The sequence below is a fragment of the Primulina tabacum genome, chromosome 8, assembly GCF_025594145.1.
Source record: "Primulina tabacum isolate GXHZ01 chromosome 8, ASM2559414v2, whole genome shotgun sequence".
NCBI lineage: Eukaryota > Viridiplantae > Streptophyta > Magnoliopsida > Lamiales > Gesneriaceae > Primulina > Primulina tabacum.
This window is the reverse complement of record NC_134557.1, coordinates 11,093,487-11,103,501: the sequence shown is the minus strand read 5'-3', so window position 1 is coordinate 11,103,501 and position 10,015 is coordinate 11,093,487. Positions and strand designations below refer to the sequence as shown.

The following is a 10,015-nucleotide window of genomic DNA, read 5'->3' as shown; positions in this document are numbered from 1 at the left end:
TCGAGTTTTGGAGGATGTTCTACATTAAGTTTTAATATTTCATACGTCGAACGAGTGCAAAATTTCGATCTTGATTAATTACTGTTGAAGTTTAATATCCATAAAAAAATTCTGAGTTTGTATCAGATTAGACTACAAAAAAAAAGATTGATTAATCACGATTCGCGTGAACATTTATGAACCACGCAAGATTTACAAGATTCAATTGTATTACTTGTACCAGCAAATGCAAAACAAATATTGCAAAAGGAATCATTTACCAATATCAAAACATCAACAAAATTTCTAACGTGTGAAAAATATGTATAAAAAATAAACATATCCTTAATTTATTATAGGAAAAATTGTTTTTTTTATCTGATATGTTTGTCATTTTGTGATTTTGATCTTCTGTGTTGTTAAATTTTAATCTTAGTACTTTATCATTCTTTTGTGCAATTATAGTTTTTTTTCCAACATGATGATGATGTTGCATCATTGCATAACTAATTTGAGGATGACGTGTGTAATATCACATCAGATAAAAAATTATTAAAATTATCAAAAATTGAAAGATATATAATTAGGATTGAAATTTGAAAATATAAGCAACCAAACTCACAAAGTGACAACTATATAATACCAAAAATGAAATTTTCTTTTAATTATATAATAATTTCTCTTATATTTTCTTTTAGATAAAATTTGATACATTATAATAAAATATAAGATAACATGTGATTCTATTCTTGTTCTATTTCGAAAGTCCCAGACTTGCTAAGACTAGCACCGGATACGTGAATGGCGGTTATGTAGCATCAACAGGATCGGAATCAAGTGCTGCCTAGTCTCTATGCGTTGGGCCTGTCTTTCCTTCCTCTTCCTCTCTAATTCTGATCTTCCTTCCCAATATGAGATAGGTTGCAGCCATAGTCAAAACTCAAACGTTGCCTTTTATTGCTTTATTTTAAAAGGAAGTCTCCTTGTCACACAATACGAAATGATTATATCCGCCTGAATAGGCTTCGTTCCATAAAGTAAGATAAAATCTTTTATTTTAGTTCTTATTAGGTTAGACAAGGCGAGAATAGCCTGATCCGAATTTTCTCGTTGAAATTTGGACCAAGGAAGAAAAATAAAATTTGGCTTTTTTCAGCTTCTTGTTTCCTACTCTACGTCTGAAAAAACAGATGTGAATGTTTCCTATAGAAAGAAGGCACTAAGTGACTATTTCCGAGGCTTTCTTTCCAATAAATCCGATTATGGTGTTTGGTCTCAAATATACAGAGATGAGTAATCATAAATTATGGGAAGGAAGGTTGCAACAGCAGAGAACGTCCCAAGCAATGATGAATTGAGACACACATTGGTCAAGTCTTGGCCGACGGATTGCAGAATATCCTAAGATGTTTGGCGTTCAGTCGAAATTAAATGAGATATGATAATGTCTTCTATTATTCTCTAATCAATGAACCAATGAAGAAATCATTTCAATCATGTCAGTGAAGTCATCCTCTTAGAAAATTACATGTTGAAATCCAGATTTTTAGAAGAAGTTTACATCGATCTAAAGGATGATGAGAAATTGAGGTAACAAACTAATGAGAATCAGGTCTATATACTCTGCAGGATTTTGATCATGTTCTGGATTAAGTTAGTGGTCAGATTTTGACTACCTTTCTCTTACCAAGTTCAGAGGAAGCTTAAACTGACCACCCAAGTCTATCAAGAAAGAATATTCCAACCTATAAACATTTTGTTTAATGTTGTCAGTGTGACGATCCTAAGTTGAAACAGGCAATTCATTTCATCACATCTATCCATGAAATGCAAATAGCTTATGGACTAATTGAACTTTAGAACAAACATCATCTGATATTCGCCTGTGTTGGTGAATAATTTACTATCAGAGTCTATTGTTGGTTACATGTCGCATGCTACATCTCTCCACTCTCGGCAATAACACAGGCGAGTTTGGGTCGGTTGTTGGCTCCAGTTGCTACATTCTCTATCTTTCTTACAGTCAAAAGGCCGTCTCCGAGCACACGCTGCGTAAAAAAACTGATATCTCAGAACACAGTATTCTTTGGCTTCTCAAATGCAGACACCTAATTTACTCGAGGAAGCGGGATAGCAATGAGTAGAAATAGGGACAAGAGATTATCGATCTTAACAACTAGCAAAAAGCTATTGACAAGACCTTTCAAATCAAAATTTCCACGAATTTCCTACCCCAAAAAATAAAAAACAAAAAACACACCCAGCACAACCTGTTTGACGAAATTGTTGTCAGAATAAAATAAATGACCAAAAACAATAACTCTGAGAGGTAACTTTCTCTGGCTCTTGAGTTGAGAGCGTGGTAATTACTTTTTCTCAAAACCTTTATATCGAGGAACTATGTGCTTTGCTAGGAAGCATATCATTTTTTAATAAAGTTGAAGAACCAACATAACATTATAATACATACCCCAAAGACAACGTGTTTGTTGTCGAGCCAGTCACATTTGGCACATGTGATGAAAAACTGCCATAGGAAAACTATGCACGGTAAGAAACACCAAAAAATATCACCAGACCCACAAAATAGTTAAAAGTGGTTATTCTCCTCCAATGAAATTAGAGGCTAGATATTTATTCGTTCATTCAAAATATGGGCGTGAAGTAATAAGTTATCTCAAGTTCATTCTCACTGAAACCACAAGTTGTTTATACAGTTTAATTCGTTCAGGTACTAATAATATTTTGAAGTTTCTTCATATCAGAATTCGTATGGTGGTGAATTGAATAAGATTCGTGAAAAAACATTGATTTGTTACCTGACACCCATTAGAATTCGGTCCACTATTTGCCTGTCAAAATATTAACACAACATGGTTAGAAGCTAAATAACGCTATCATGTTACAACAGATAACTCTCAACAAGAAATTCACTATTAAAAGACTTGACATGGGTAACAATAAAACTATTTGCATCCAGCAATTTGGAATGAAAAGACCAGAGATCACTCATTTAAAAGCCATGGCCCATGAACGAGCATTTATCTAAATATTGTAAAGAGAGGTAACCAGTCTCACAAATCCAGTCCCTCTTAATGTTAAAAAAATTCATTTGCTGCCAAGTTCACAAATGGAAAATTATTAAGTAGAAAGAAGAGACAAGTATCAAAAATAATTTCAGCCCACCAACCTTCTAAAATCTCCTGTTGAAACCTAAATATCTCAGAATTCTGATAAGATATAGGGAAATGCACCAGGCAACCAAAATAGAAAAAGGTTTAATAAATTGAGTGCTTTTCTGAGGGAAAGCACGAACCTTACAAAGAGAATCAAATCAGAGCTGGTTGATTTCAATTGAATAACAATATTTTTTGAAGATGCAATGGACAATTTTAATCCAATATAAGTTCAAAGAACATTTAAGAACTCAAGATATCATTCTTGTTTGGTTTTGTAGTGGTTGTTCTGGGGAAATTATTTTGGAAAACTGTTCTGGGGTTGGTACTATTTTTGGAAAATAAAATTGTCAATGTAGATGTTAATTCGTGTTAGAAACTGTCTCAAAATTTTAATATTGTATTTTGAGAATATAACAAATTAATAACCGATTTCAGGAAACAATGAAAAGTTAATAAAAAGTAATAACTCCTATAGAGATGTGAAAAGTTAACAAAAATATGTTTCCAGAAAAGACAACGAAAATGAAATGGAAATATTTGGCTTCATTTAAATACATGAAAATGAAATGGAAATTTATTATACCACCAATAAAGCCATACATAATCATAACAGGGGCAGCTGTCAAAAACTTGTCAAAAGACAACGGATCAAAATAAAGCTTAAGTTCGCTCTAACATCCAATGGATTCAGGACTCTTGTGCCAAGTACATAAAAGTAACCAAAATCTCCATGTATAAGCAGGTGAGTTATAAAAAAAAGTTCAAAATTTACGGGGAGAAAACCCTATTTTTATGGAGCATTGAAAAACCATGGGTTCAAAACTACAATGCAACAAAAAGCTTTCGATTTCACGAGCAAGAATTGCAAAGTATTGTCATTCTTTTTCTTTCTCTAGTACTAATGGGATGCAGTTTCACCCAAACTAAGACCTTATTAGTTTGGGCTCTCCAGTGGAGTTTTCACCAACTACATTTGGATAGTCAATTGTGGAAGTCATAACTATTTTTTCCTTAAAACTTTTCAATAAACACTAGGTTTCACATCATAAAACAAATATTTGAATAACAATATTATATTATCACTCTTTTTTCTCTCAACTTTTATCATTTGATCATCATACAACTCCGCTTTTGAAACAATCATCACAAACATCATCTGCATGACATCTCCCCTCAACTTTCAAAATCTACATTCAAATATTCAAAACATTTAGAGTTGTGAAAAGTACAGGTCAATCAAAGACACCTACACTACAAAGTAAAAAAAAAGTTGATACTTGTATGGCCTTATGTCAAAGCATTAAATAGTCTGGGAGATTTCACAATTTTCAAAACAAGGGTTCTAAAACCAAAAAAAAAATCTCATCTTAATAATCATCAAGCAGAAGCATGCAAATCACATGTTACCAAGAATCTAATCAGGTGTGCACAAACAGCTTGGGCGAGAGCACGTTTATTCATCCAAAACTTGTAGTTAACCCTGTGATGATGGAATAAATTGAAATCTCAAGCATTTAAAAACTAAGAACATGAATTTATAAAAAAAATTATGATTTTGCAAACTTCTAGTTAAACAATAAATCCATCGAGGTTCGTTTAAATTATCTTGCAGCAGCAACCATAACTATGAAAAGACCATAAACTCCGTTGAACACCAAAACAGTATACCATTGATAGTAGGCCAGGTCCAGTGTGCTTTGCGATAAAATTTTCGTCATCAAGCTTACTTCCATAAATAGATATACATCCACTACCATCACCCTGCCAAGGAAGCTTATATAAGACAATAACATATTGACTAAAAAAATGCAGTTCATGACAGTGATATGATTATTCTAATGGCATACTAAATAAAGTTGAATATTTAAGACATTAACTGCCAACTCAAGTAAATGATCTTCAGGTCACTAAAGTTGTCCAATCGAATGGATACGATGTGATGATTGAAATGAATTATTTGACTAGCCATTGATGAACAGGTAGAACCTAGAGTTAAGAAAGAGGATGTCTCACATACCTGGGTCCCTTCTGAACACATGGGATAGCAACTAATTTCTAGTCAAATAATTCCATTACAAACAACACGGCAGACAGTTCTTAACATTCTAAACATAGAAATTAAGAGAGAGTATGCTCCACACATGGGTTCCTCGGGACATCAGATATTCTTCTAAAAAAAATTCTTCATAAATAAGCCCTTCATAATGCAGTACTTCTTTCACCACAAAAGACAAACACGATGAAATGAAGGAGCAAGGAGAGAAATGGTGAGAAACCTTCAAAAAATCACCAGCTTGTATCATAAAATCCTTAATCACTCTGTGGAACTGGCAACCTTTATAACCCACAGGTAGTCCAGCTTTCCTATAAGTTCAAAGCAACAACAGATATAATCCAACAAGTTTTCAGTATCAAATAGAAGATTGGTTTAAAATGATGAAGACCAGTGCAAAAGCAACATCAGGGAACGGTTTTCTTCATACCAAACATGTATGGCCAAAAGAAATTAACTATAGGCATGGTTTGCGTGCATATGAGCTCTAATTGATCACATGATCAATATATAGATGAACAAGTCAGTACTTTATGTCCAAAAGGGATCGCTGATCACATAGCAGTTACATCACATGGAGGGACCAAGGTGCGTTTAGTACTTTAATCCATATACTTTACACTTGCGTAAAGAAAACTGATGGTTTTAAATACTGAAGACCTATTCTAGACATGGGAGCCTCCTGATAGCTCTTATATAAGAGTTACACATATCGATAACTTTCAACTTTTAACCATGTACTCGGACATGAATTAGTTCCTGGTAGAGCAATAATACAGTTCTTAGATGTGTGATATGTTAAATGCAATGGCAAACAACATCCCACAAGGGCAAGCAGCATAAATAATAAAGGAAGATAAAATCCAGATAAAAAGAGCTACAAACACACAAAAATAAGAATACGGACTTAGAGAATTATAAACCTGTACTCTCCTGTGCAGAACTGCCTGGAAAAAAGAACAAAAAACACAGTTGTCAGAAAGTAGAAGTACACCATTTAAGGAGACAACAACAGCAGCAATGGGCAAAAAGAAAACAAGAATTTAAACTACGTCAGGCAATTTGTCAAACAGATTTAAGCCAACTATCTGGCAAAAAAATGATAGGATCAATTGAGATTTTATCTCAAGGAAAACTACAAAGTTTTTTTTTTAGGCGGAAAACTATGAAGTTGGATCAAAAAAATTATGTGATGAGGAAATAGGTGATAGAACTGCGTCAATACATTAAAAATCAACAAAATATCATATCATATTCATAATTGAATTTCAATTCCAAGTGATTAAAAATATGACGTGGCAACACAAATATGTTCAACTAGTTTGAATTCTTTTTTCCCTCTAATTTCATTAAGCATATTCAATAACCATCTTATTGCTCATATTTATAAAAGGTTGCAATTGACAGGCCTTTTGACTCCCTAAGTGTGACAATCACGCCAAGGAGGACCTCAGGACTAGGGTGGGGCAACCCATGAGCCCTCCTCTTTCACACCCTCTCTCAAGCACTGTTCCCTAACATTAGCAGTAAATACAGAAACTGTTGCATATAAGCTCATTTTATTTGATTCAACACTATATTCTTCGCAAATGCCAAGTTGTCTGTATGAGAAACTAATTAGGCGGGCGTGGGTTGGGACTTGAAACAGAGAGATTCAACCGCAAAAAGGAGGAAACAAACCCATTATACAATTTCCAACTTTTGTCAAATATAAAGAGAACTTTGCTTATTAAAATTTGCATATTATTTCAGACATAAAAAATTAGAAAAGGGCAGTGGTCAGTAAAACATCAAACAGAAAACTAAATGTTTCATATTTATTTGAATAAACTTGGAAACATGAGAAGGTTAGTTTACTAAATCAATATTTTTTATTAAGTCGCATCCTACACAAACTTGTTAGCCATACATTTTAAAATACACACATATGAATCAATATCTTTTGTAGTCCACTCTGGAATTTCTTAAACCTCTGAATTAATCAAATAAAAGTTTTCCAAGAGACGATAATATGAAATTTATAAATCAGTAATTATATGGATTTGAATTCATATTTTTCAAGAGAATTAAGGGAATAATCACCATTCACCAACAACAATAAACAAATGCAGGAGATTTCGATCATCGTTGAATTCGAAGTTTTGTCCTTGTCCTACTACTTAACAAATTATACTACTAATTTGAACTACGATATTTAAAAATTTAAAAAAATATATGAAACTACCCTTATTTTTTCAATCACTAACGACATTAAAATAAATTTAAGAATATGGTCTACCCAGCTACCAATAAGCATTTGTAAATAAAACAACAACAACAAATTTCATTCATAGAATCCTCCAGAACAGATCGAAGCACAGTGCAGAACATATTTTCGGCGTCACGAGTAATGAAATCTTCTGGAAGTAGTAATTTCCTAGAGTTAACTATATTTTTAGCCTAAAGTAAGTACACTAGCATTTTATTGGGGGTATGACGACGCTACCGGAAATTTTCTGCTGTTTTGGGGACGATATCAGCAAAGAGCTCCATCTTGATTCGGCCAGCTGGGATGTTTCCGATGGTGACGTCGAAGAAGACTACGGGGTTTTTAGGGTTTGGCGGCCTCTGATGCCACTCCACCGCCGCTCCTCCTCCGCCGATCGCTCCGGACGCCATCTTCGTGGTTCAAAATTTTACTAAGGGCTCAAATTCACAACTTGAGAGATTCCCAGTATTATTTTACGTTGGAAATTTTGGGAGAAGAGAATGTAGTGTGACTTATTTTTTAAAAAAATTATAAGTTAATTTATATAAATATCTTTCTGTTTTAAAAGTAAATACATCGTTAAATTTGATTATGTACATGCACTTACTTAAAAGCACATTAAATCCATTCATTCTCATCAGTCGACTCTAACTCTAAATCTTCTTCCGTCGACCCCCTTTAATTGCTGCAATTCTCAATGCAAATCGTCTTTCTCTTCTCGAAAATTCTAAGCATCGACACAATGGCTAACAATAATATGGTAATGTTAACGTTTATTTCGATTTATTGTTTTGTTCATCGATCGTGTTCGTCGATCGACTGGTTGAAGAAGCTTGGGTCGACACAATGCTTGTTGAACCAACATTGGGTCAACCCTATTTGCCTCTCTGATTGTTCTAATTCATTTATTTGTATTTTTAACAAGTCTATTTGCCAAAAAAAACTAGGTAGAGATGAATTTTTTTGCTAGAAATTGACACTAGAATCAAGATATAAAGAGATTGCCGAGAAGATTCATCACTATCTGAACAACGAGGAGAGAACAATGTTTTTTTGAGCAGTCTCCTTTTGGTAATTTTGTTAGGTATCACATAGATTTTAACGTTTCTAGTCAAATTATCTGGTATTTATTGAGTAATCAGATAGTTGATAACGATAGTGATGAGTTGTGGATGGTCGTGCACAAGAATTCGGTTAGATTTTCTTTGTTAGAGTATTGTTTAATAACCGGTCTCGATTGCGCTATAGTGCCTGTAGATCTACCAGATGGAGGTGTCTTTGGCTCCAGACATTTCGTTGGTAAGTCTTATATTCTTTTGAGTCACTGTCCAAGGGCATATGACACTGGGATAGATGTCGAGAAGTTAAAGATTGTTAGTCTTTACTTATGTTGTGCCGTCTTCAGTGAGGGGACTAGGAAAAAGACCATGAAGATCGACCATAAATATCTAAGGCTTTTAGATGATTTGGATAGGTTTGACACTTATCCCTGGGTAGAGTAGCCTATCATGATGCAGTCCTAGCTTTGAAGAAGGACCTATTAGGGAGATATACTTGCCTCACCGAGGCACATGGTCGAAAAGAAGTTGATGGCAGCTTCTTTCTCGGTGGTTTTGTGCTGCCTATACAGGTATATCATTTTTTGAATGTTAAAGTGGATTTGTTATCTTTATTTTTACTAATATCAATGTTTGAAATTTATGTTACAGATTCTCGCTTATGAATATTATCCGAGTGTGACACAAAAGTTTGCAAAAAAAAGGGATGTGGTGGACGGTTTGATGTTGCCCAAAATGTTTCATTGGGTGACTAACACGTGGCCTTCAAACCGTGCCCCATCTGCTGTTGATGTCAGTGCAGCCTTTGGTGACTGTGCTATAGCTGTAAGTAATATAATTGATTTGATATAATAACTGTGAACATAAATTTTTAATTTATCTGATACATTATTAAATGAATGTAGGATTGTCTTGGATGTTTGACTCCTACTCCTGAGGAGCTCGTTTCACTGTATTATACTACCGGTGTTTTTGTTGATTCTGCGCCCGATGCGGTCATCACTCGGGTACTCGAGCTGTGGAGGCAGGGTCAAACTGTCATATGTAGCTAACACTCTTTGGAGTCTCCCTCAGTCCAGCACACGCCCTTATCTCCGGATGGTTCCAGCACCCCTTCTGCACATTTTTCTTCAGATGGTTCTAGCACCCGTTCTGCTGATGCCACTAGATCCAGCTCCAGCACCCATTCTCTCATACGTACGGGTCTTAGAGTCCACTTTGAACTTAATCCTTCCCGCCACCCATCACCCCTGGATCATTGTTTCGAGAGGCGGTTGACTGCATTGGAGGATATCGTTATATCATTGCGCCTTGAGATAAGAGCATGATTTATTGAGACCAGAGCGTGTATCAGGGATATGAAATCGGGTTTCAATGAGCTGAGATCGAGTTTGGCCGAACAGATTAGAGCGGGTTTTGTTGAGATCAGGTCTCAGACAGCAGGTTTTGTGAGATCAGGTCTCCGACGCCAGTTCATGAGCAGAGAGATTATAGCATA

The 10,015-nt window shown here is 34.8% G+C and overlaps 2 protein-coding genes across 2 annotated transcripts; one reads left to right on the top strand and one right to left on the bottom strand.

Annotated features, from left to right (window-relative positions):
- Positions 1 to 1,680: 1,680 nt before the first annotated feature.
- Positions 1,681 to 7,948, bottom strand: LOC142553735 (peptidyl-prolyl cis-trans isomerase CYP22). Its single transcript, XM_075664191.1, has 7 exons — positions 7,697 to 7,948; positions 6,135 to 6,158; positions 5,435 to 5,522; positions 4,827 to 4,919; positions 2,799 to 2,831; positions 2,450 to 2,506; positions 1,681 to 2,027 (listed from the first exon to the last, which is right to left on the bottom strand). The coding sequence occupies exons 1-7, from the start codon at positions 7,867 to 7,869 to the stop codon at positions 1,917 to 1,919; spliced, it is 579 nt and encodes a 192-aa protein (XP_075520306.1). The 5' UTR covers positions 7,870 to 7,948; the 3' UTR covers positions 1,681 to 1,916.
- Positions 7,949 to 8,201: 253 nt separating this feature from the next.
- LOC142554569 (uncharacterized) lies at positions 8,202 to 9,762 on the top strand. Its single transcript, XM_075665230.1, has 5 exons — positions 8,202 to 8,219; positions 8,602 to 8,758; positions 8,977 to 9,089; positions 9,169 to 9,342; positions 9,423 to 9,762. Exons 1-5 carry the CDS (start codon positions 8,202 to 8,204, stop codon positions 9,567 to 9,569), a joined length of 609 nt encoding a protein of 202 aa, XP_075521345.1. The 3' UTR covers positions 9,570 to 9,762.
- Positions 9,763 to 10,015: the final 253 nt, after the last annotated feature.

Coding starts and splice junctions, on each gene's coding strand:
- LOC142554569 (XM_075665230.1), top strand. Junction 8,759..8,976: donor TGGCTCCAGACATTTCGTTG/GTAAGTCTTATA, acceptor ATCATGATGCAG/TCCTAGCTTTGAAGAAGGAC. Junction 9,090..9,168: donor GTTTTGTGCTGCCTATACAG/GTATATCATTTT, acceptor TTTATGTTACAG/ATTCTCGCTTATGAATATTA.
- LOC142553735 (XM_075664191.1), bottom strand. CDS start 7,869: ATGGCGTCCGGAGCGATCGGCGGAGGAGGAGCGGCGGTGGAGTGGCAT. Junction 6,159..7,696: donor AAAACAGCAGAAAATTTCCG/GTAGCGTCGTCA, acceptor TCTTTTTTCCAG/GCAGTTCTGCACAGGAGAGT. Junction 2,028..2,449: donor ACAAACACGTTGTCTTTGGG/GTATGTATTATA, acceptor TTTTTTACGCAG/CGTGTGCTCGGAGACGGCCT.